The 21,950-nt window shown below is 57.3% G+C and overlaps 12 protein-coding genes and 1 non-coding gene across 13 annotated transcripts; 5 read left to right on the forward strand and 8 right to left on the reverse strand.

The window, feature by feature from the left end:
* Nucleotides 1-44: 44 nt before the first annotated feature.
* On the forward strand, nt 45-480 carry B0H64DRAFT_441749 (uncharacterized protein; the record flags this gene model as incomplete). The annotated part of the gene is made up of 2 exons (XM_062806592.1): nt 45-291; nt 455-480. The coding sequence occupies 2 exons, from the start codon at nt 45-47 to the stop codon at nt 478-480; spliced, it is 273 nt and encodes a 90-aa protein (XP_062658840.1).
* A 766-nt stretch (nt 481-1,246) lies between these two features.
* Nucleotides 1,247-1,330, reverse strand: B0H64DRAFT_t94. Its single transcript has one exon. It is a non-coding gene; the product is annotated as a tRNA-Lys (tRNA).
* A 575-nt stretch (nt 1,331-1,905) lies between these two features.
* B0H64DRAFT_144393 (uncharacterized protein) lies at nt 1,906-3,158 on the reverse strand. Its single transcript, XM_062798323.1, has 3 exons — nt 2,678-3,158; nt 2,146-2,581; nt 1,906-2,075 (listed from the first exon to the last, which is right to left on the reverse strand). Exons 1-3 carry the CDS (start codon nt 2,996-2,998, stop codon nt 1,966-1,968), a joined length of 867 nt encoding a protein of 288 aa, XP_062658841.1. The 5' UTR covers nt 2,999-3,158; the 3' UTR covers nt 1,906-1,965.
* A 647-nt stretch (nt 3,159-3,805) lies between these two features.
* B0H64DRAFT_417076 (histone-lysine N-methyltransferase SET9) lies at nt 3,806-6,078 on the reverse strand (the record flags this gene model as incomplete). The annotated part of the gene is made up of 3 exons (XM_062805216.1): nt 3,806-5,095; nt 5,130-5,924; nt 5,980-6,078. The coding sequence occupies 3 exons, from the start codon at nt 6,076-6,078 to the stop codon at nt 3,806-3,808; spliced, it is 2,184 nt and encodes a 727-aa protein (XP_062658842.1).
* Nucleotides 6,079-6,958: 880 nt separating this feature from the next.
* Nucleotides 6,959-7,672, forward strand: B0H64DRAFT_144410 (ribosomal protein L14b/L23e). Its single transcript, XM_062798324.1, has 3 exons — nt 6,959-7,096; nt 7,147-7,231; nt 7,294-7,672. Exons 1-3 carry the CDS (start codon nt 7,082-7,084, stop codon nt 7,584-7,586), a joined length of 393 nt encoding a protein of 130 aa, XP_062658843.1. The 5' UTR covers nt 6,959-7,081; the 3' UTR covers nt 7,587-7,672.
* A 119-nt stretch (nt 7,673-7,791) lies between these two features.
* On the reverse strand, nt 7,792-9,121 carry B0H64DRAFT_358847 (uncharacterized protein; the record flags this gene model as incomplete). The annotated part of the gene is made up of 3 exons (XM_062801659.1): nt 7,792-8,017; nt 8,071-8,160; nt 8,441-9,121. The coding sequence occupies 3 exons, from the start codon at nt 9,119-9,121 to the stop codon at nt 7,973-7,975; spliced, it is 816 nt and encodes a 271-aa protein (XP_062658844.1). The 3' UTR covers nt 7,792-7,972.
* B0H64DRAFT_144441 (uncharacterized protein) lies at nt 9,011-9,980 on the reverse strand. Its single transcript, XM_062798325.1, has 2 exons — nt 9,433-9,980; nt 9,011-9,274 (listed from the first exon to the last, which is right to left on the reverse strand). Exons 1-2 carry the CDS (start codon nt 9,834-9,836, stop codon nt 9,250-9,252), a joined length of 429 nt encoding a protein of 142 aa, XP_062658845.1. The 5' UTR covers nt 9,837-9,980; the 3' UTR covers nt 9,011-9,249.
* An 802-nt stretch (nt 9,981-10,782) lies between these two features.
* Nucleotides 10,783-11,962, forward strand: B0H64DRAFT_395023 (uncharacterized protein). The gene is made up of 3 exons (XM_062803724.1): nt 10,783-11,161; nt 11,241-11,767; nt 11,825-11,962. The coding sequence occupies exons 1-3, from the start codon at nt 11,153-11,155 to the stop codon at nt 11,832-11,834; spliced, it is 546 nt and encodes a 181-aa protein (XP_062658846.1). The 5' UTR covers nt 10,783-11,152; the 3' UTR covers nt 11,835-11,962.
* A 247-nt stretch (nt 11,963-12,209) lies between these two features.
* On the reverse strand, nt 12,210-13,902 carry B0H64DRAFT_323524 (uncharacterized protein; the record flags this gene model as incomplete). Its single annotated transcript, XM_062800616.1, has 3 exons — nt 12,210-12,506; nt 12,705-13,762; nt 13,812-13,902. The coding sequence occupies 3 exons, from the start codon at nt 13,900-13,902 to the stop codon at nt 12,210-12,212; spliced, it is 1,446 nt and encodes a 481-aa protein (XP_062658847.1).
* A 614-nt stretch (nt 13,903-14,516) lies between these two features.
* On the reverse strand, nt 14,517-15,845 carry B0H64DRAFT_144561 (uncharacterized protein). Its single transcript, XM_062798326.1, has 3 exons — nt 15,378-15,845; nt 15,145-15,311; nt 14,517-15,097 (listed from the first exon to the last, which is right to left on the reverse strand). The coding sequence occupies exons 1-3, from the start codon at nt 15,566-15,568 to the stop codon at nt 14,766-14,768; spliced, it is 690 nt and encodes a 229-aa protein (XP_062658848.1). The 5' UTR covers nt 15,569-15,845; the 3' UTR covers nt 14,517-14,765.
* A 1,827-nt stretch (nt 15,846-17,672) lies between these two features.
* On the forward strand, nt 17,673-19,475 carry B0H64DRAFT_441756 (uncharacterized protein; the record flags this gene model as incomplete). Its single annotated transcript, XM_062806593.1, has 5 exons — nt 17,673-17,836; nt 17,894-18,173; nt 18,232-18,443; nt 18,499-18,763; nt 18,810-19,475. 5 exons carry the CDS (start codon nt 17,673-17,675, stop codon nt 19,473-19,475), a joined length of 1,587 nt encoding a protein of 528 aa, XP_062658849.1.
* Nucleotides 19,476-19,796: 321 nt separating this feature from the next.
* On the forward strand, nt 19,797-20,091 carry B0H64DRAFT_441757 (uncharacterized protein; the record flags this gene model as incomplete). Its single annotated transcript, XM_062806594.1, has 2 exons — nt 19,797-19,860; nt 19,916-20,091. 2 exons carry the CDS (start codon nt 19,797-19,799, stop codon nt 20,089-20,091), a joined length of 240 nt encoding a protein of 79 aa, XP_062658850.1.
* An 86-nt stretch (nt 20,092-20,177) lies between these two features.
* B0H64DRAFT_144592 (uncharacterized protein) lies at nt 20,178-21,539 on the reverse strand. Its single transcript, XM_062798327.1, has 2 exons — nt 20,958-21,539; nt 20,178-20,655 (listed from the first exon to the last, which is right to left on the reverse strand). The coding sequence occupies exons 1-2, from the start codon at nt 21,294-21,296 to the stop codon at nt 20,446-20,448; spliced, it is 549 nt and encodes a 182-aa protein (XP_062658851.1). The 5' UTR covers nt 21,297-21,539; the 3' UTR covers nt 20,178-20,445.
* Between the last annotated feature and the right edge of the window lie 411 nt (nt 21,540-21,950).

The following is a 21,950-nucleotide window of genomic DNA, read 5'->3' on the forward strand; positions in this document are numbered from 1 at the left end:
GACATCAACCAGTCTCTTAACCCTCAAACTCAACCGTTAGCACAATGACCACCCCATCAAGCCCGACGGTCACGATAGAGGTCCAGCCGCCTCCCATCGTCCAACAAGGCAGCGCCATCTCGCCGAAAGTCAAGGCCAAGCTGCAGTTGAGCTCAGACAGCTACCCAGGATACGGGGTTGACAACATATTTGCCACGGCCGTTGTGAGAGACACGAATGGGAACCCAATCGACAGCTCGGATTACCAAGGCGGCACGGACGTGCAACAGGAGCGCGCGAAGACTGCGGGGGGTAAAACGACCGCGGTTTATTCGTTCCGAAACCTTTGCATCTCCAGGACTGGAACCTTTCGCCTCCGCGTTTCGATTAGCCACTTCGATAATGAGATGGGGACTGTAGTGCTCTGCCATGTTGATACTTTGACCTTTATAGTGGATTGAACACCACTAAACAGAGGCCGAGGATTCAATGGGCAAGTAAGCGTGTTTCTTAGTGTTGAGTATGATGGCTGATATGCTGACTGTCCTTCGTTGTATAGAGAGTTGTAATGCGAGTTGGAAGTTGTCAGGCTTTGAGCGACGTGATTTTATTCTTATTTTAGGATTGCTGGGTATTTATCGAATGAAGGGTCTGGAGAACGAGGAGAATGTCATGGTTGTCGTGTCACCATACGGCGGTATGTTTTTGTTGTTCTCACCCAGGTTTCATATGATGGGCAGGAAGACAGAGGTTCTCATAGTAGCGTGACACTTCCTTTTCCAGGCTCGGAGTGTTTGTTACTTTTATAGCCGTTGCACAGGTCATAAATACCGTGCATGTTTCAACTTTCCGTTTGCAAGCTTGGTGTAAGATGTGATCGGGATAGATTTGACATGTAAAGATCAGTGTGGCCGTTGTCCCCCGTAACACCCGGTGTTACTTTCCGAGGTGGTGTTCTCCCACGTGCGTCTCGGCGTCATTCCAGGTCATTGTTAGGCATTTTCCTAGAATCATCTCAAGTTCTCAACTACCCTAGGCGGTGACTGGTGGCAGACCTCTTAGGATGTATCGGAGCATATAGGAGGTTAAGCTCAAGAATTACTATTAGAAGCCTGCTAGAACACCTACTGTCCTAGTTTAGAATTGTAACGAGAAAGAGGAAGTTAATATAGGTTATGAAAAGAAAAAAGAACACCAAAAAGAGGTGTTGGGAAAAAGGGGGAGGAAAGCCCAAAAAATGACAGGATGTAATCGCTGTCGGGAATTGAGCCCGACGTGGGGGTCGAACCCACAACCTTGAGATTGGAAACTTCATAAGAGTCTCACGCTCTACCGATTGAGCTAGCCGGGCAGGCTAGTTAAATGTTTGTTGAAATGGGCTTCGGAGATGCAGCATCTATGCCCCTTTGCACAGATCACTTCGGACCCTGCTTAGAGCCAAGTGGGAGGGGGAATGCTAACAAAGGTCGAGGTCTTCAGTTTAGACGCTCGGGGACCGAACCCCGGCAGTCATTGTTCTCTTGCCCATGTGGCAGCCTAGACATACCAACTCCAAGCACTGGTAACTCTTGGGGCGTTCCTTTTGGGGGGGCTTGGTGCGCAATGTCAGAGTTTCGACCGTCGCCACGGACTGCCCGAGGGACTGTCCGCCAAAGAGAGTTTGTGACCCCCTGCACCAACGTCAACGCGTACGCCCTTCCCAGTGGGCAGCCCAAATCATTGCGTCCTGTCCAACCGGCTAGCCAGCCTAGCAAGCGCACCCCAGTAATTATAGAAATAACGCAGTCCCGGAAGATAAAGAAAGCTGAAGAGTTCCAAATATACAGGCTTGAAATATACTGTTGTACAGCCGCCATATCGCGGTAGGTATTCGCGCTGTATGTGGGGGCGGGCGCAACCTTTTGCCAGGTGACAACCCGCCGCCTTCCGCCACCCCATTCATTCCGGCGCAACCAATCTCTCGGCGCCGCCCATCCGTCGGATCGCTTAGGCCGCTGCGGTGCTGCTGTGTCTGGGCCGCTTGCGCGCGCTGCCGGGGGCGCCGGGGTGCATCTTCTCGTTGCGCTCGCGCTTGAGCTTCTCGTCGAGCACGCGGGCTGTGGGAGGAGGGAAAGGTTAGTACGCCCGCGGGGGGCTCTCGGGAAGGGGGGCTGGTGTGCCACATACTGAGTACGTCGTAGCCAAACTGGGGGAACTCCAGGCAGAGGGTGCGGAACTCCTCCTCGGCCTCGGCGCGCAGGGTGTGGGAGCGGGTGGCCCAGAAGTTGGCGACGGGGACGCGGATGGACGTGTCCTCGCGCGAGGTGTACTCGTAGACGTAGCGGGCGTAGGCGATCTCGCCCTTGGCGGTCGAGTTGACGCAGTGGATCTTGCTGGACGCGAGGTTCTTGAGGTCGGTGAGGCCGAACTTCTCCGCCAGCGTGTACACCTTGGCGTGCTTGAGCAGCTGGTCGCCCGTCATGTCCACGTCGGGGATCGACGCGTCCTTCTCCAGCGTGCGCTGCCCGGGCACCTTCTTGGGGAAGTAGTCGTTCGTGTAGAGGAACTCGAGAAAGCACCCCATCGCGTCGAGGTCTTCGCCGGGTAGCTCGATCTGGCGGGGCTGCGGGACACACACAACACACAGATAGTCAGCACCACTAAAACCTCCTCAAAACAAACCCGCGGACAAGCTGCCCGCGCGGCACACATAACATACACTCCCATCATCCGCAAACTCGGCGCACGCGTCGGCAAAGTACGGGCTCTGCACCAGCAGCCCCTGATGCGCCGTGAGGATGGTCTCCTTGTCGCCCGTCCCGATCAGCAGCGTGACGACGGGGCTCGAGAGGTACTGCAGGAAGGACACGCGCTCCGGGACCGGGTCCTCGGGCACGCCCTCGGCGAAGGGGAGCACGGAGCTGTTGGGGTTCTCGGCGGCGGCGGCGGTGGCGGCGCCCTCAGCCATCTCGACGTCGCCGGTGCCGGTGGCGGCGGCCGGCGCATCCTCGACCATTCCCTCGTTGAAGCTGTCGGCCATGTTTGTCTTTTTTTGGGTGGTCTCGTGTACGTCGGCGGTCGGTGGTCGGTCGGTAGCTCTGTTGCGCAGTTGGCTAAGCAAAAGCGAATTGGCAGGTCGGTCAATTGGTCGGCAAAGTGGTCGCAAAGTCTCGATTAAATAACTAGATGAACGATTGAAGAAGTGCGGCGGGCTGCGCGCGTGCGTGGGAACCCTGAAGGACCGGAGGGAACGAAATCCGGCAGAGTACGCGATTGGATACTCTCGCACAATAGTTAAGGGAGGGTGGGGAAGCAAAACAACAATGGCGTTCTTGGTCCAGCGTTGGGACAATGGAGGGGATCACAAAGATGGCCCGTTCGGAATTGGGAGGCTGGGGTAGCGAGCTCTCATGAGCTCCCGAAGCTCCAGCAGCTCCAAGCTTGAAGAATGCCTGAGGCTGCAAGCCTGCAAGGGACAGGGAGTCCCAGTTGCCGGGGCACCGCGGAGGGGTACAAACATACAGAAAGATTACATGTAATGTGTAATCTGTACCAGCAGCGTCTATCGCCCAGAGTCGGGACAGCCAACAAGTCACTTTACCCGACAGGAAATAACCAAACTCGTCGATACACAGCTGGGCAGAGGGCATATCTAATTATATATTCCATTACGCCACGCTAGAAACTACTATAGCCACGTCCTGCATGCGAAATCAGCGCAGAACTCATCCACTGGTCGGCCGCCATGCGCGACGACCAGGCACGATAATACAAATATGTAACACACGAGGCGCTGTTCTCACTTCCGCCAACTTCAAGCCAAGCCACCTACTCGCCATTCCATAACTCACTGCCCCATAGCCTTCGCGCTCGCCCTCCGCGCACGACCGCTACGGCGGTGGCGCTCACCAGCATCCCCCTGAGGCGGACCCGATTCTCGCTGTCGGCCGCGTTCCTCGCTGTGCGCCAGCTCGCTGCTCTGGCCCAGGCGCTCCCTCCAGGGCTTCCGCCCGCGGATGATGGCCTCGTCGTCCGGGTGCAGGAAACGGTTGACGAGCCTGTGATCGAGCACACGCTCCTCTTTGTCGTTCTTGCCAGCCGGCGCCGTCTTGGGCCAGACGTAGCCGTACAGCTTGGAGTGGCGCTCGCACCGGGAGCAGTTGGCCCGCGTGTAGTAGGCGTCCCCCTGCACGAATGCCACGTTGCAATTGGTGCAGAGGATCCACGCCATCTCGGGCTGCGAGAGGAGGAGGGGCGTGAGAGTATAGTCACCAGGCACGCGCTGTTTCCGGACGGGTTCTGGCGCTTGCTTTTCGGAGACCCGCCGCTGTTTTCTCTTCGTTGCAGGCGCTGAAGTGGCGGAGACGACCTCGCTATTGGGCTCTGCGGCCGGGCCGGGCGCTTCTACCACTGTCATTTCTGCGCTTTGTTGAGCACTACCCTCTGCTTCTTCAAGCCGCGGGGCGCCCGAGTTCGGCATCGCTGGTGCACTAGCCTCGAGACTCTCGTCTGGGATCGTCTCCTGTGAGTCTTCCCGAGCTCTGTTTTCTGCCTTTTGAACGGGCAAAAGTCCCGTAGAAACAGGTGCGATATGAACGGGCAAACCTTCTGCTGCTAACGAGCATTCAGAACCGGGAACCGAAGATGCAGAAGTTGTTGTCAAGTCAAGCCTATCTTCCACGGGATCAATCTCCGTAGTAGGAAGAACCGATAGTGGTGTGGTAATTTCTGCGGGCGCGGCATGGTCGCCATTCGATGTGTCGCCCAACGCGGCGCCATGCTTCATCGGCGACATCTCTGGTGACGGCAGCGGCTTTTCTAGCCTCAAAGGTGGTCCCGGCTGCTCAGATTCGGGCGTTGTCGCTTGTGTCACGGTGCTCTTCCCGTCCTCTGATGGAGCAAGACTGTCGGCGACGCCACTAGCTGAGCTGTCCCTCGACACGTCTAGGCTCAGGGCAAGGGTAGAAATATCGTAATTGTTTGACTTTTGGCGTTTAGCTGGCGTGAGTGGCGGCGAGCTGAGAGCTACGCTGTCAAAATTCCGCTTCGGGGGAGCTGGGGCTATCGCCAATACCTCGGCGCAGTCGGTATCCGTCGTCGAGGCCCTGTCGGTCGCCATTGCTCGGTTTTTCGCGGTCTTGAAGATTCGCGGGGCGAATGTCGGGAGTGACCGAGGAAGTGCGAGACCCAGCGACGCTAACACTCCGTTCCCGCCTCCGGCGCCGCAGCGAATAGCCTTGGTCGTCACCGAATAGGCCCTCCTCAATGCTCCTATGCACCGGTACGGTACCGTCCTTGGGCTTCCAGCCGTTGGCCACGTTCTGCTCGCATGTCTGGCAGAGGCAGTCGCAGTTGTACTCTCCAAAATAGCTCTCACTATACGTGACGGTAATTTCCTCGCCCAATGCGATGTCCCTGCACGCAAAAATCTCGATCCCTGCCGCGCCGCGCGTAACGAGCCTGGCATTTGCCGCACAATCGTGGTTGGCGAATCTCGCTGGCCCCATAAACAAGCTGGTCAGCTTGCTCCGGCTGCTGACTACGAGACTGAAGTCCTTCTTGCGCAACGCTAGCTGGGCCTCCTCCTCGGGCGTAACCGTTACCTGGGTGCCAGCCAAGTACTTGATCGCCTCATTGCGCCTGATGGGGCGTCGCGCCGTGATGCTCGCTTCGTATGAATCGATCGTGAAACGGTTCGTCGCATTGACTTCGAACGGGCAGTCGGGAAGGTAAATGGACATGTATCGCCGAAGATGTGCCTTGAAGTCGTCTTTCTCTTTGGACGTCCTGAGCGCATTATGAAACTTTCTTAGGCCGTCGGTTGCCAACAACTTCCCCTCGGCGACGGCGAGGTCCGGGTCGACGATGAGGTGAGTTTGGATGATTTTGGCAATGTCCTCCTCCCGGACGCCACGGGAAGGATGGTACGAAGGGCGGTTTTTCGGGATTGCCGTCCAGTAGTAAACCTGTTATTTGTGGTCAGCGACTGGTTCCCGTCAAGCCGAGTCCTGCATCACATACATGGTCAACGAGGGCGTCGGTCAGGATATCATCGTACGCAGCGAGCTGCGCGAAGGTCAACGGCTGCTTCTTGATCGCCGGAATTGGGGTGCGAGGCATTATGGTGAGATGGGGGGTGTTTTCGCAGGTAAGGTGGAGGATCGAGGGGAGCCGGTTCGAGCGTGGGCGGAAAAAGGAACGAGTGAGGTGTGGGTGGAAGGAGGCCACCCGTGCCGGTGAAATAAAAGGAGTGGAAGGATAATGTCGGTGCGGCGACAAAGTAACGAGCGTCAGATTCTCATGCCCAGTGCGCCTTCCTCATGCGATTTCCGGTCTGAGAAATGTGTCCTGGTTGGAGAAGCGCCGTCTTGCTGCAGCACGCACGTGCTTGAAACTGTCGACCAGCTGAATGTAATGCGAGAAATAGCTGGACTCAGCCTCCAACTGCGACCCTCCAGCTACAATTGGACTGCCAATTGGCGGCTGCAGGATGCAAGTCAGTCGAGTGCGCGCCGAGAGTCGTAAATCGGGTAGCCGGGTTCGACTCGTGTTGTCGTCATAAGTTGCGGGAGTGACCAGCCGAAACCCTGAGAACACACAACCCTTCGCGGGATTGCGGTATGATTGGCGATTCTTCTGGGAAGGGTGAGTTTCGGGGGAAGGAAATGGTGGATGGTGCGACCCTCTCCCCGTGGAATTTTGGAGAAGTGACGGTACATACCTGAATGCCAAAAAGAGAAGAGGGCGACACTTGCATGAAAGCATTCAAGGCCCCTCGATGTCCCGTTGCCCTGGAAATTGCGAGGCTTGGCTCAGCAGCCGAGCTAAACAAGGAGAGGGGAGGAACGACATGCGCCCGAAGCTTTGCGCAACGGACTCCATTGGCTTTGACCTCCGCCAAGCCTCCGCACATTCCCGGGGTCGACACCATCCTCGTTGCGCATCTCACAGCGGATCTCACACCGCCTTGGTTACATAATCCAGCCTCTTCCAAGCCAGCCGCGAACAATTTTCCAGGGCCGGCATTGGCCGAAAGTTGAAGTGGGCTTCGACGTCAAAAGTCCAAGACAGTCAGTCAACACCACTGCGGGCGGGCATCGTGTGAGAGGCAAACGATTTCAAGATGATCCAATTAAAGGTGCGTACCGTTCCTTACCGGATTCGCATGTCAGGCTGACGAGAGACCAGTCGATGCTGAACTGCATCGACAACTCTGGCGCGGCCATTGTCGAGTGCGCCATGGTCATCGGGCAGAAGAGGCACGCATCGATCGGTACGTACAACCGCCTAGTCGAACCCGAGCCCCCCGGCAGGCATTGACCGGCACGATCACAGGTGACAGGATAGTGGTGGTCGTTCAGAAACAGAGAGGTGCGCAGGCGGAGGGCATGGCCGCCTCCTCGGGTACCAAGGTCAAGCGCGGCGACATCCGGCACGCCATCGTGGTGCGGACGAAATACAAGGTGCAGCGGCGAGACGGCAGCGTGATCAGGTTCGACGACAACGCCTGCGTCCTGATCAACAAGGCTGGGGACCCCATCGGCTCACGAATCAACGGCGTCGTGGGACAGGAGCTGCGGAAGAAGAAGTGGAGTAGGATTCTCAGCATGGCGCCCATGCAGGCATAACCGGGGAAAGGCTGGGGGTCTGGGAGCGCCGTCGAGATTCGTCAATGTAGCGGCCTGGTCATCGCGGGCTAATTCTGCCTGGGCAGTGAAACGGGCCTGGCGTGGCGACTGGGTTGATAGGAATGCAGCATTAAACGGCGTTATTGGGCGTCGTGTAGACTACTTGTACAAATGCAAAAAAGGAAACCGGTAGACACCACGGTTTGGTTCTCTCCGGTGACTGACGATGGAGTAGATACATGCATTGACCCTAGTGCAAACGCTGCGCCGCCCACAAAAGCCGATATCCACCTGGAAGAGCCCCTATCGCTAAACGCCAAAGTGTGCCGATGCCCTCTAATGAATCATCGGTGGAAGCCAACCCCGCGAGGGGAAAAAAAACAGTCCTATTGGAAAATGTTGCCGCAGTCGCAGCAGACATAAAAAAGTTTCTAATCATGTTAACAATGCGTGGTTCCCGAGCGCGTCGACAAGGGTTGCTCACCATTCCGGTTTCAGCACTGCGCTGCTGGGACTGGAAAAAGACAGCCTCATCATGGTTGCAAGCCGGGCAAGTCCGTTTGGCTCTTGGTAGCTAGGCAAGAATTATCGTCAGCGGTTGGTCCCTCGTCCTGATCGAACAGAAAGTCGCAATCCAAGGCCTGCAAGCTTCAACCGCCAAGTCCTAGTCAGCGGCCGCCGCGATCGAGGCGGGTTTCTAAGTCGTCTTTTCGCAATAATGATGGAGATAGCTGGAGCGTGCGTGAAGTCCGCTGTTGTGAATGTATGTCGTCCAAGCCGCTGAGATTATTTCGCGTGATTTGAGCTTGTTCGAGTGACTGCCGATGTTTGACGTTTCAAGGACCAGTCGCAACCACTTGGGGCTTTCTTCCGCTGGCAATAAGGACCTCGTCGGTCTTGTCGCCCACGCCGAAGTCCATCTCGCCGAGCCCAAAGAAGTCCTCAGTCCGCGACATTAGTGCGCCGAGTTCGTCCAGGCTGTCACCCGTCCAAGCCACAATCTCGATGTCGTCCAGATCCACGTCCAAGTCGTCGTCATCGTCCATATCGACGTCTGGGTCGAACTCCAGGACGCTAACCTCGTCGTGTTCTAGCCCGGGCGGGCCCGGGTCGGCAGCAGGCATGGAGAAGTGGTCGCCGCATGTCTCGCAGACAATCACGCAGCCGCAACCAAGGCAGGAAGAAACGCAGGCCGAAACCGTAGACGCGCTCGTCGAGCCCGACGAGCCAGAACCCCGGCGGCTGAAAACTTCATCGCAAGAAATAGAAGAAGGGCTACCCACTGTAGGATCGCTACCGACGTCCTGCGTCACACCGGCCGTCTCACCCGCAGCGTTGTTCATGGCGTTGCGGAAGATACAGGACGAGGTGGCCTCCTCCGAGAAGTTGCACGTGCGGCACGTGAACATGAGCTTGCGGTCAACCTCGTCTTCCTTGGGGTACAGCATGTTGCTGCACTCGGAGCAGAACCGGAACGTGATCTGCTCGGCCGGCTTTTTGCGGTCATCAGAGGCGGAGGCTGCGGGCGACGACATTGTTGGCGTGATGGATGGATGGTTTGGTTGATGCTTTCTTGACTGATGGAGGTTGTGTTGCAGGTTGCGAGAGGTCGGCGATGAAACTGAATAGGACGCGAGGTTAAAACCGATGCAAGGTTGGCGCTTTAGTAGTTTGGGGCTGAGGATTGCCTGTCGGATGGAAGTTGATGAGTCGGTTGATGGAAAGATTGGCTGCTAAGGGGAAAACGATGGTTTGCAGTGATGCTGATGTGGCAGGGGAAAGGCGGGAAGATGGGCGTGGGGGCTTGTGCTTGAGCAAACCTCAAACCAGCGGGGCGTCACGTTACCTTTTACCTAGTAAGTCTAGTAAAAGGAAAGAACTAAGTGAACTCGGTGAGGACAAGAGCGGGTGGCGAAGGTGATGGTTCCTGCGAAGTGGGGCCTGAGGTTCAAGTTGGTAAGATGAAAGTGATGCTCGGAAGCTTGTCACAGCTCTGTCTCGCTGAGAATAACTCACTCCATAAAAAACGAGGCTGCGCTTTACCATTTGCGGCCGCTGCCTTGCCCGTGCCTGCCCCACCGCCCGGCTCGCCTCGTTCACAAAGCCAGGCTGCCCTGTGTGCGGCCTTCGACGTCCGTCCCTCTTCACATTTGTCGTTTGGCATGCCCCTAAAGTCAAAAAGGAAAAAGAAAAAAAGAAAAAAAGGAACCAACATGCTCCCATCTTCCTGAATACCACGCGATACCCCATGCGGGGGTGTGCCAGACGGAGAACTTAGCAGTCCTCGGCACCACCGAGGAACCTCGTCGAGTTGCCCTTGCGCAGCTCCGAGAGCTTCACTTACCAAGTTCGACGCACTTCGCCCCTGCAGTGCTCAAAAATGCATTATGGACTGCTCGTCCGGTCCATCGAATTCCTCTGGCCACCATGTGTCGCCCCAAACACCTAGCGATGGTGCACATCTTTACATTTAAAGGTGAGCTGTGTATGTACGTACTACGATTAATTGCAGTGATATTCTGGGTTGGCTGTGGGTCGCATGTTTTTGCTGGCGACACCTCCCTACCGACGGGAGCCATGGAGCGGCCAGGGTGTCCAACCTGATAATTCTCTTTGCAGGCATATCGACCGTTGTAGAGGGCCAGGCCGGGCACTGTGGGCGGCCGTAGCATCGAGAAAATTTGCCCCTCCAAGAGCTCCTCGAAATGGTCCAGCCTTTCCATCCGATGTTCGAGCTTCCTGGGAGGTGGAGTTCCAATACCAGCTGCAGGTGCAGGGCAGGTACACCTATACCGACTGGGGTCTCCACTCACAGCGAGAGATTGCAATCATACCTAGGTAGGTACGGACGAGAACGAGAGAAGCATCACTTCCATCTTCTCCTTCCACGTGCCTCTCGGTGAACCTCATCAAGCTCGCAAATCAAGTAGTGGCTCTGTGATTCGCTCAGATAAATGGCCACACCCAAGGTAGCCGGTTAGAATTACCGCACCAGTTACGTCGACTGTGACATTGCAACCTCGAGCCCCGAGCCTCGTGATGGATGATGCGCGAAAATGGCGCCCACACGGGTGGGACAGGTGACGGGTGACGGAGCCTGGCGATGGCGGGGTGCTCGGCCACTCTGCCCACTGAAACAGGGGTCCGGTGCAACCCGCCTGCCGTGCCCTGAGCGAGCCTTGCAATGGAACATCAAGGCGCCAAGCCCTCCAGCGCCCCGGACCCCCGAGCAACCTACCGAGCAACCCCCACCACTTTCTCATCACCCCCGCCTTCTCGGCCCAGCTGCACTCCGCATCCAGGTAGACTTCGATTGACCATCACTGCAACCCTGCCACTCTACCGACCCCTACTAAAGACGAAGCGCGTCATCAGGTGCTCTGAGGAACACCTTTCTCTGACCGGCTATTCTCTTCCGCTCAGCTTCCTGATCTCGTGTCATTTCAGCCCGCTACCCATCAGCGATACCTACTCGTGCGCAACCGAAGAAGTCAACCCAACCCAACACCCCATCCGTGACCACCACCGCTCCGATATCTGTAGTAGTGTTCGAGTCGACGACGACCATGGCCGACGTAAGTGATGCACCGGAGCTCCCTCTCAGCCTTCCCAGCACGCCTCAAGCCGCAGGGAGCTAACATGCTCCCCTCTCAGCAATCCGAGACCGGCCTCCCGCCCAACTGGGAGGTGCGCCACAGCCAGTCCAAGAACCTGCCCTACTACTTCAACGCGGCCGAGAAGGTTTCCCGCTGGGAGCCGCCCGCAGAGACCGATACAGAGAAGCTCAAGATCTACATGGCCGAGTACCACAGCAACAAAGGCCTGGCCACGGGCACCGGCGAGGACCGCCAGCCGGGTAAAATCCGCGCCGCCCACCTGCTCGTCAAGCATCGTGACAGCCGCCGACCCTCGAGCTGGCGTGAGAATACCATCACCCGCAGCAAGGAGGACGCCTACGAAATTATCAAGGCTCACGAGGTCCGCATCAAGAACGGCGACATTTCGCTCGGCCAACTCGCCCTCACCGAGTCCGATTGCAGCAGCGCCCGCAAGCAGGGAGATCTGGGGTTTTTCGGCCAGGGAGACATGCAAAAGGAATTCGAGGACGCCGCGTTCGCGTTACGGGAAGGCGAGGTGTCCGGGATTGTTGACACAGCCAGCGGGCTACACCTGATCGAGAGGTTTGTTGTCCCCTCTCCGACCTAGGATTTGGAACGTTACTAACTTGGTTGTCTTAGGCTCGAGTAAGCCTCCTTGAACGAGTTGCGAAGGATCTGGTCCTGTATGGTTTGCCACGCATTTGCCTGAGAACACTAGCAGCCATAGCGTGCCTGTTACAGCAAGATTACGTTGATGTGCCACGCTGATAAGAACCGCACAACAGTTCGTTCATGTGCTAGAATGGAAAGTAAATGCGCAAGCCTAACCACGGATGTGGTCCGACTCCGAAGTGCCGCCCACGGTCCTCCGGCAGGAGCCCGAATTCGAGCCTATCCGCAGTAACATCAAAGACATCCATGTTTTCCGAGTCCCGCGATACCTGTCTGTCCAAGAACAATATTGCCCCCCTCATATGTTAGTCGCCCTCTGGTATATCCGAACCCTGATTTTGTATGTAACCTCTCATTCTGCAACACTTTTTACAATCCACCCCGCGAGCGGCGGAATACTCGAGAACACCACCGTCATAACCCCTAACGCAATCATCGACAGCGCAGCGTACGGCGCCGACTCGCTCTGCGCCTCATACAAGTACGCCGTGCCCATAGCCGCGGCGTTGATGCCGACGGTGACGCCGGCGGCAACCACCCTTGGGTCATTCGGCCTCCGCCGTGTTGTTACGGCCGCCCTCTCCTCACGGTCTCTGCCCCCGCCCGTCTGTGTTTGTGTCTGTGTCTCCACCCCCGTACCCGTGCCCGTCTCCGTACCACCACCACCACACCCTTCCCCGCAAGGCCGACCCACCGCCGTCCTCTTCGCTTCTCGCCCATCGCCGCTCTCAACCCCGTCATCATCATCTCCTCCCCTCCCCCCATCCTCATCACCCCCATCATCATCATCATCCTCCTCCAGCCCCTTCAACCCCCACCACGCGCCCACCCCCTTCACAACCAACACCCTCTCCAACCACCGCCCGACCCCCAGCCCCAACCCCATCTGGTACACAATCCCACCCCCAACCACCATAGCCGCATTAAGCCCGACATCCCCGCCCAGCAGACCCATGACGGGCCCCGCCAGCGCCACGGTGACGCTGCGCGCCGCGAAGGCCAGCGCCGCCCCCTCCGGCCCTACCCCGAGCCCCCACCGCCGCCCCGCCAGCGCCGGCCCCAGCGCCGCGTTGCCTAGCGCCAGCCCGGCCGACACCCCGCAGCACGCCAGCCCCGCCCGCGATACCACGCGCCCGCGGTGTGCGTAGAGTTTGAGGCCCCACGCTACGAGGCCGGCGTTGAGGAGCGTGATGGCGACGTCGCCTGCCGCGGGGGTCGGGGTTGGGGTTGGGGTGGTTGCGTTGGGGTTGGTGGTGGTGGTGACTGTGGTTTGGAGGATGAGGGTGGAGAGCGGGGTGTGGGTTTGGAGGGTGGCGAGCATGGCGGGCAGGGAGCGGCCGCTGAGGGCGGCGTCGGCGAAGACGTAGGCCACCATGGCCAGCGACGTCCACAGCACCGGGTTGAGCACGCCCGCGAGCACGGTGCCCAGCCAGGCGGGGAGGCGTGCCGGTGTGGATTTGATGGCCGCCTGGATGGCGAGGGTCGTGAGCCAGCTGGAGAAGAGGAGGAGCGTGGCGAGGGGGACGTCATTGCCCGCGCGGTACCGGAGCGGCAGGCCGATGGTGAAGGTGAGCAGCCAGCAGAGGAGGAGGATGGGGTTGCGGAGGGCCCAGAGCTGCAGGTGGGTTCGGAGGGATGGGGTGTCGGTTTGTGCGTGTGGGTTGGGTGCGTGTTGTGGTGTGGGCTCGTCCGTCTCGGAGGACTCTGCGGAGGAATCGAGACCGATCGTCAAGGAGCTGTTGGTGGGAGAGCCCTCGCATAGCGCTTTGTCGGGCTTGCGCGCTGCCCCCTTTTCAGCATCGGCATGCTTGTCCACCCAGAAATGTTTGTCGTAGCGAACCATGAGGCACTGGATCGAAAACGTGAGGAAGTAGGCAAAGAAGGTGTTGAGTAGGCCCATGAGCGCTTGGAAAGGTTAGCCAACTTGCTGCGCCGGGTGGCATGATCCGCTTACCGAAGCAGACAACGATCATGCCGATACTGCGGGCGTCGGATACGGGACCGTGGCAAAGCATGACAACCGGAATGGTGAAGCCGATGGACATGTGGCGGTTTAGAAGCTCTGTCTACTCCGGTCAGACCCAACAGACTGGAGGAGTCTTAGGATGGTACTCACAGCACGCCGTAATCGCTTGGTGTAGAACTCGTCGAGGCCCTGGACGATGCACCCGCATATTGAAAATGACAAAAATACAACGGCCATGGCCAATATGGGCGCGGGAAATTCGGACTTCTCCTGATCCAGACCGAGTTGGATGGCGGCTATCAACAACTGGGCAACCAAGGCAATGAAAATCGCAATGGCTCCATCTCGCAGCCTCTCCAGCAATTCTACCCATTCCCGAGACAGCGGCGTTGCTGCCCCAGGGCTCGCAGCAGGAGGTGGGCTCCGCACGGGCAGTGAAGCCATGCCGGACTCGCCCCAGCCCCACGGCACCGGCGCTCGGAGAAATGTTGGGTCCAACAGAGTGCAACAAGTGGACGGCGGATTGTTTGCTTCTAACACAGGCACACGCACGTCAGGCAGTGAGACATAACCTTGGACGAAGCTTGGGAGCAAAAGGAGGATGGCGACAGTTGTACTTTAAGGGGACAACAGCGGGAGCGACCCGTGGTGTCTGGAACACACACTGCAGCGGGCCTGGCGTTTGTATTCCCCGGTCCATGACCCGTGGCCACCCTGACGGTGAAGCCCGGGATGGAGCCCTTGGGCCGAATTTAGTCCTCAGTCGAGCGTCCTGATACAAAGGCCGTCCCGTCATGAACCAAACGAAAACTTGGCATGGTCGCCGAGCCGTGGAGATGCCCGCCAACCGGGAGGAGCAGAGAATCGGGGTTGACCCAGCCAACGAACGAATGAGATGTACAGGTTAGGGTGTTGCAGAAGGTCGTGTTTGCCGGCAAGGGCTCACGACATACCCCGAAGCGATGTGCTGAAGCGACACGTCGACATGTCGGTGTAGACCGTCCATTTTCGGGGCAGAGTTGCCCAGCAGGCTTTGGGACGTCCTCGGGTTGCGACTGCTTGCAGGTCCGGGCCAAACAGAGTAAACAAGGCGTGGGGATAGAGTACTACGGGAAGCGAGCCGGCGTCGTTGTGGGCTTCCAACCGATAGCGCGACGGGACACGGGAAGATGTTCCCCGCCGACGTAAGCACACCTTGATTCCCCGATCGAACCTCTGACCAAAGTCCGCTCCGCGGCCTGGTGGCCGAGCTTGGAAGAACCTACGCCCTTCGTCTATCCGATCAGTCTGGCGCTCAAACGCAGTGTCTTTCTTGCCTAACCTGAGCGCAAGATGTCAGTGGATGGCCGGCATGCTCCACATACGGCCGGCGGAGGAACCGAATGGGCATGGCTTGTTCGGTACTTCAACGCCACCGGGGGCGCCCCCGGCAAACGGCGGAGGGTTGGGCTGCGGGCGAAGGGTTTAGTCCCGCGGAATTGGGAGAGGCTGGACACGGGTCATGTCAGGATGCCCGATGGGGAAGCTGGCATTAGTTGGGGGGCGCAAACCAACACCCGTGCGTTGTGCGGAGCGGCCGCAAACGAGAATAAGAGGAAGAGGCCAGCCGGCGACAGAGCCGTCAACAGGCTGGTGGGAAGCCGCAGGGCTCTGGCGTGTGGTGGCGGATATGCGCGTTCCCGCCTCGCAACAACGGTTGGCTGCGGTTCGAGCCGCCGTTTAGTCCCAGGCGTGCGTGGCGGCATCGCGTTTTGTCCTCAGCGCACAAGCGGCTTGCTAGTGTTTGAAAGCTGGCTCGGCTTTTTGAAGGCCGTCGGAGGGAAAGTCACGTTGTGAGGGTGTTGGACGAGAGTGTTGGACGAGTTTTCGGTCCGCCACGCGGTGCTTGTGCTGCGCGGTTAAGCTTATCCAGACCGTCAGCATCTAAAGTCTGGACCTTGAAGGGCTGAACGCGGGCAAACAGTGACGCTTTGGTTGGTTCTCGCAGGCGCTCTTTTTGGCAAAAAAGCCTGAGTGCCTCCCTCTCGTCTCCTTGGGCAGCCAAGCGGTTCTGGGCTGGAATCTCACAGCAGCACTCTAGTCTCAGCCGTTGCGAAGCCTGATGCTGTGCTACACCGTTGTTGAAGGCTTGGGAAGAACGGGATGGCCCTCCGGTGGTGCGGAGGTCGTGGCACTCGCAACAGGACAAAGCTGACATCACCCTCGCCGCCAGCAGGCATTGGGAGCACTAGAGCTGCCCGGTTACCCCATCGCTCGGCCGAAGTGCTCCAACGATCTTCGAAGCCATGATAATAAATACCTACGAACACAGTAATGAGCAAGGTAGAGGAGTTACACACATGTTGGGACCTCTCTGCCACTTGGATCAGCCTTGATAAAGCCTGACTGTGTGAAACCACCAACTTGTGGGAAGCGCAGCTCAAGGTACACTTTTGAACCGGAAAGTTTCCCGAGCATGGTTTGCGCGTGACCAGGAGAACACCCAAGTGTGACCGCCATCACATCGCCAATCCTCGGCTGGAATTGCCGTGGACGACTAGATGGCTCGAAAATGATGCGACCTGTAGCCGTGTCCGGATTCTTCAAACAGACTCGGAGGCCTTCCTGGAAGTGGGCTCGTACGAATTGGGAAGGTGAAGTGAACTCAACGGCGGTGTTTGGTAGAACCATCTGAACCCATTGAGAACACAACGACTTGCAACGGTGTCTTGACCTTGGAAAAACAACCTTGCTGTTCGGTGGCTTGCAGAAAATAGAAAGTGGGTACTGAATCCGTTCCATGTTGTGGTTTGAAGCAGGTACGGCTGCCTGGTGATTACCGAGGTGCCTGCTGGGAGGTTGCGGGAAACTGCAGACAACTCGCAAGAGCGCGTGGCGGAGAAAAGCCTGGAATCGCGAAGGCGCTTTACATTCCATTACCACCCGAGGTACGGACGTAACGAAAGGATGGAAGGACCGCTGCGAGCTTTTCGCGAACTTTGCTGTTGTGGAAGGAACCAGACGACAGAGCCAATTCGATGCTCAGACTTGGCGCGAAAGCATGCTGTGTCCGGCAAACGCCTGGTCGTCTTGGCGTGCGCGCGCGGGTTGCGCAACATTTTCTAATTTTTTGGAACTTTGAAAGGGGAAAAGGAGAATTAAAAACTTCATATAGTTATATCAACCAACCCACCACATACGTGTACCGCGCAAATACCTTAACTTACATATATAGATATGTAGAATCTGAATTTTATACCTGATCGACGATGCGGATAATGCGCGTTGAGGTATCGATAGATTTCTATTTTTCTCGATTGTATTTGAACTTTTCGAAGATATCTTGGCAAAGCTTGGCAGATCTTGGCGATTTTTACCAAAAATTCACCAGTTTTTAAACCTATCAAGATCTCAGCGCGTATTATCCGCATTATTAATCGGGTATAATATTCGGGTTCTACGTATTTAGATATATAGCTTAAGGTATTTGCGCGGTGCGCGCATGTGGTGGGTTAGTTGATATAGCTGTAGATAGTTCGACTGATTTCTGGTCTTCTGGCCGTTTTTTCAAAAATTAGAGCGTGTTTCGGCGCGCGCGTACGCCAAGACGACCAGGCGTTTGCCGGACACAGTGGGTCACAGCGCGTTCAAAGCGTTGCATTAACGCGGGGCAGCATGGGGCGGCGGCAGATGCATCCAGGGGTCGAAATCCACCACAGCACCTGTGCACCCCAAAACTTGGACTCCACATGCAACTTTTTGGCGGCGAGAACAAGCGAGGATCAATCAAGACGACGGCGGGCAGGATCAGATGCCATACGCAGTATTTCACTTTTATGCTGTGGCCCTTTCTCTCCATTCTCTTCCGAAATGAATGCCGACTCACTGGTCAGAATCCTGCGGGCGTACGACGTGTCGTTGGATGCAGCAGCAGTGAAAGCGGCCGTTTCGGCCTCGGACTCGACCCATCTTGTACACTGGGCCACGGTCCATCTCACTCCCGATACGCTGCTCACCGTCGACGAGTTGAACCAGTCCGTGGGCTCGCACTCCTTTTCCATCCGCCCCCTATGCTAATCGTGCCCAATCAGATATGCCGCCCTCGGAGAATCGGGCCTGGCCGAGAAGCTTGCCATATCGTCAGACCTCACCGCGGCTCGTGTCCTGAGTGACCAAGAGATCAAGGACGCCATAGAGGAACTCAATCGCTCTACGCAGGCTATCACGCGACATACCGAGACCCTCAGGCAGCAACAGGAAGCTCTCGGTCGGCTTGTCGATGCTGGTTGCGTGAGCAACAAGGAACGTGTCGCCGTTGAAGAAGGTCGGACCGGGAAATGGCAGGCTGAGCGTAGCAACCTCGCATTAGAAGTATGCCCTACCATACCCCGTGTGCTTTCCTGAGTGTCCCATATTGATACTTGGCCAGGCAGATGAGCTCTCGCAGTCGCTGGGCTCCCGCATCCGCGAACTCGAGCAACAGCGCACCGGGGCTGGCGCGACAATCCAGCAAACCGTGGACACATTGTTCCGCTCCGATGACAAACTCTTATCCAGTCTTCAAAAGCTAGGATGGGAGTTGGAAACGAAAGATGACGAGGAACAGCAGGACGTCGCTCTGCTGCGCGAAACTTGCGCAAGGTTCGTTATCCGCACCGTCTTCCCGCTTTTGGTCAAGAAACTTACGCCGCGACAGGCTGATCAAGTTCACCGTGGAAGGAATCCGAACGAAATTAGATCGCCTCTATCTAGAAGCCCTTGAGCTGTCGTCCCAGTCAGGGTCTCCCCGAGTTTCGGCCGACCAAGTATCGGCATTGCAAGAGGAGCTCGAGTCCCTCTATTCGGAAATTCTCCCGGTCGCCCAGATGTCTACCGAGCAGCAGTTTCTAGAACCAGCGCTGAAGAGCCTTGCCGCAAAGAATCGCCAGAGCATGGCCAAGTCGGCCCGGGCAACCAGCTACGTGAGTAATAGCACCGTTTATGGGTCGTTCTCAGCTGACAGCACAGGTCCACGATTGCCTCGACTATCTCATTGATCGTGCGCAAGACATGATGGCTCGACTAGATGCATTTCAGGCATACCAATTCGCTGCTGATGCTGTTCTCGACGTCGCCAAGCCCGAACTGGACGTCCAAACCCAGACCGCCGAGGCATCCCCTGCGCGGACGAAGAGCGCCAAGCAACAGAATGCCATGTCGCCGGTTCGTCCTCAGCCCAAACAGCGATCAAGATACTCAACTGGCGTGCCCAGCATCCGTCACGAGCCGCCACTAGAGGAGATCCTACGCACTCTTGCTATCAATCTTCCGCATGACGACGAAGTGCCCGATGATCTACGGGAACAAGTCAAAAGTTTAGCATCAGCGCTTGACACCCGTCGGGCAAAAATGCGGGATGTCGCGCTCAATGTTCAAAACACTTTTGAGGGTGTAGCAGCGAAACAGGTCGCCGACGGGAAGCTGGCAATCCAGCTTGTACGCGACTCCATCCTCGCCGAGAGTTCGTTTGGGGATGCCCGGCTCATGGATCCCGAGATTGAGGGGTCGATTGCCGTCCTTTCCCAGGAACTGGCCACTGTTGATGAGAAGCTGAAGGACATCAACGACGGCGTGGGTAAACTAAAGGGCAGGAACGAGAAGAGGGACGAGTTTATCAGTCGGTGGGGTTCATGAGCTCTCCATCAGTGTCGCCGTGTGACCATGCTCGACCACTCATTGCAGTCCGGGGCTTACGCCTATTCCGGTGACACAGACAGGCACACCGTGCCAGGAGAAGCGCCGCTAACTTGGAGGATCGTGTTCCCCGCCGGGCTGCGTCCCCTTTGCGTACCGCCAATGAAGCCTGCCGGGAGACAGCGAGTCATTGCCCGCTACCATGACATCATACGACGGCCATACATCCAAAACGGCCAGCAACCACAAGCTTGCCGTCCCTTCACCTCATGGCTCAACCACAAGCCCACTCTGCTTGGCATTGGATTGCAAAGGCTCAGTATGGATAAAGCCAAGGACGCGCTAAAGAAAGGACTGGAGAAGGTGACCAAGCTGGACGAAGAGCGTACGCTTTTCTTATCCCTGCTCTCTAGCCTACAAAGCTTACTCTTCATTTCCAGCCCGGCAGGAAGACAGGAAGGAAGCTCTTGAGACGACGTGGCCGGCTCGGGAGCAGCACCCGGCCATGACGGGCGGCCCCGACCCGCACCTTGGCAGGGCGGCGCATTCCGGTGACCCGACCGGCCTGACTAGCAAGGACTCGCTGGGACAGCCGACCAACAAGCCGCGGCCTTGAACGTAATTGAGTCTGCGTTAAAACAGAGGGCATCGTTGTTGGGGTTGAGGGACACGGCCTGCGCAGATCGACATGTAGATGCAATACATACTAGGTGTTGTTTTTCGAGTCGTGCCACTTGATGCAGGCACTGGAAGGTAGCCGTACCGGCCTTGCATTCCCACGCCCGCCCGCTTGCCAGCCAGAGCCCCAGTGCCACACGGTCGCTCATGTGCAAAACTCGCTATCTATCATCACCCATCGTACACGCCCTTGCCCTCCCCCGGACGCAGGCTTCTCCAGGTCTCCCAACAGGCTGGCCCAGACCAGAACCCCCCTCTCATCGTCGCGGCGTCATAGGGGTGTCCTGGCCTTTCACGGAAGACTCAATCCGGCTTCTCCGTCCTCCGGCCGCGACGCCAGCAATGCAACGGGTAGGATCACCGCGCCGGCGATCGTCAGGATAAACCCACCTGTTTCCCCAAAGATGATGGCCAGCGTCACGATACACATAAGCAACACGCCCATGTACAGCACGTGGACGACGCCGCAAGCCGCGAGGAAGAACTCGAAAAAGCGCTCGTCCTAGCCGCCGAGAAGGAAGATCCCAAAGTCAGCTTCCTCGTTCTCGCCGATCAATCGTATCGAACGTGGGTGGGGGTGAGGGGTGAAGAAAGAAAAAGCAGCTAGAGAGTCCCGCCTTGGATCCCCCACCATCTGACACCCCGCGCCCGAAAACGGAACCTCAACCAAAAAGAAGGCCGCAGAAAAAACGAACACCAAAAAAGCAGGAGAAAAGCCCGAGGAGAAGAAGAAGAAGAACAAAACCCAAAACCAAAAAACCACTCAAAAAAAAAAGAAAACCAAAAGTAAAAAAAAGAACTCACCACCCCCACCCCCAAAACCCTTCTCACCCCCCTCGCATCCACCACAAAGCTCACCGCGTACGCCACCACCAGCTGGTCGACCACATAATACAGGCACCACCACCACGGCCCGCGGCCCGCCGACAGGCCCGCCAGCACAAATTGCACGACGTTGGCCGCCCCGCGCAGCACCACCGTCGCGGCCGCGCCCTTGCCCCGCGTGTCGGACAGGTCGATAGGGCGGAAAATGCGCGCGCCCAGGTGCGTGCTTATTCGGTTGTAGTTGTTGCTGCTGCTGGTTGTTGTGGGTTCGGATGGTGGGGGTGGGGGGTTGGTAGTGGTGGGGAGGGTGATCGGCATTCTGTTTTTGGTTGTTGTTGTTGGGTTTGCTTTTCGGTGGTTTCCCACGTGGGTTGGGGAGGTGTCGGGGTTGGGTTAGAGGTCGAGCGAAGGGATTGCGATTCGTGGGGTGAAATGGGCTGTGTGACCGATCCCGTGGGTGGTTCTGTGGTGAGAAGTCGTTGGTTGGTGTTGTGATGTTGAAGATGGCTTTCTTTTTTGGCTGACGCGATGAGGATCATGTCATGATGTGAGGCAAGGATGGGAGAGACGCGGACCCCTTTTTTATGCAGGGGTTCTTCTTCAACCCAATTTCAGCGCAACCTGCAGCTGACGATGGAGGCTTGGCAGGGCCTTCGGAAGACGGCACACAGCCTTTCTCGGCCCGAAGGGGATTCCAAAGAGTTGCGTCCGTAAGACATCCTCGGCCCGTGACAGCAACTTTTACGCCCGTCAGCAACATTTTCTGAGGTACCTCACCATGGTGTACTCCAGCCACATATTGGGATGGGATCTCACGGTCCAACTTCACGCCTTTCCGATTCCAAGGCAACGCCCCGACGAAGGTATGAGACTTGGTCCATGTTCGTTAGTTGGGTTGTCCTTATCTGTAATAATGTAATTATCTTTCGAAAACGTAGGGTACAATGTGGGAATTGGTATTCTGCAGGCTTC

The sequence above is a fragment of the Chaetomium fimeti genome, assembly GCF_033439085.1.
Source record: "Chaetomium fimeti strain CBS 168.71 chromosome Unknown B0H64scaffold_4, whole genome shotgun sequence".
Classification (NCBI taxonomy): domain Eukaryota; kingdom Fungi; phylum Ascomycota; class Sordariomycetes; order Sordariales; family Chaetomiaceae; genus Chaetomium; species Chaetomium fimeti.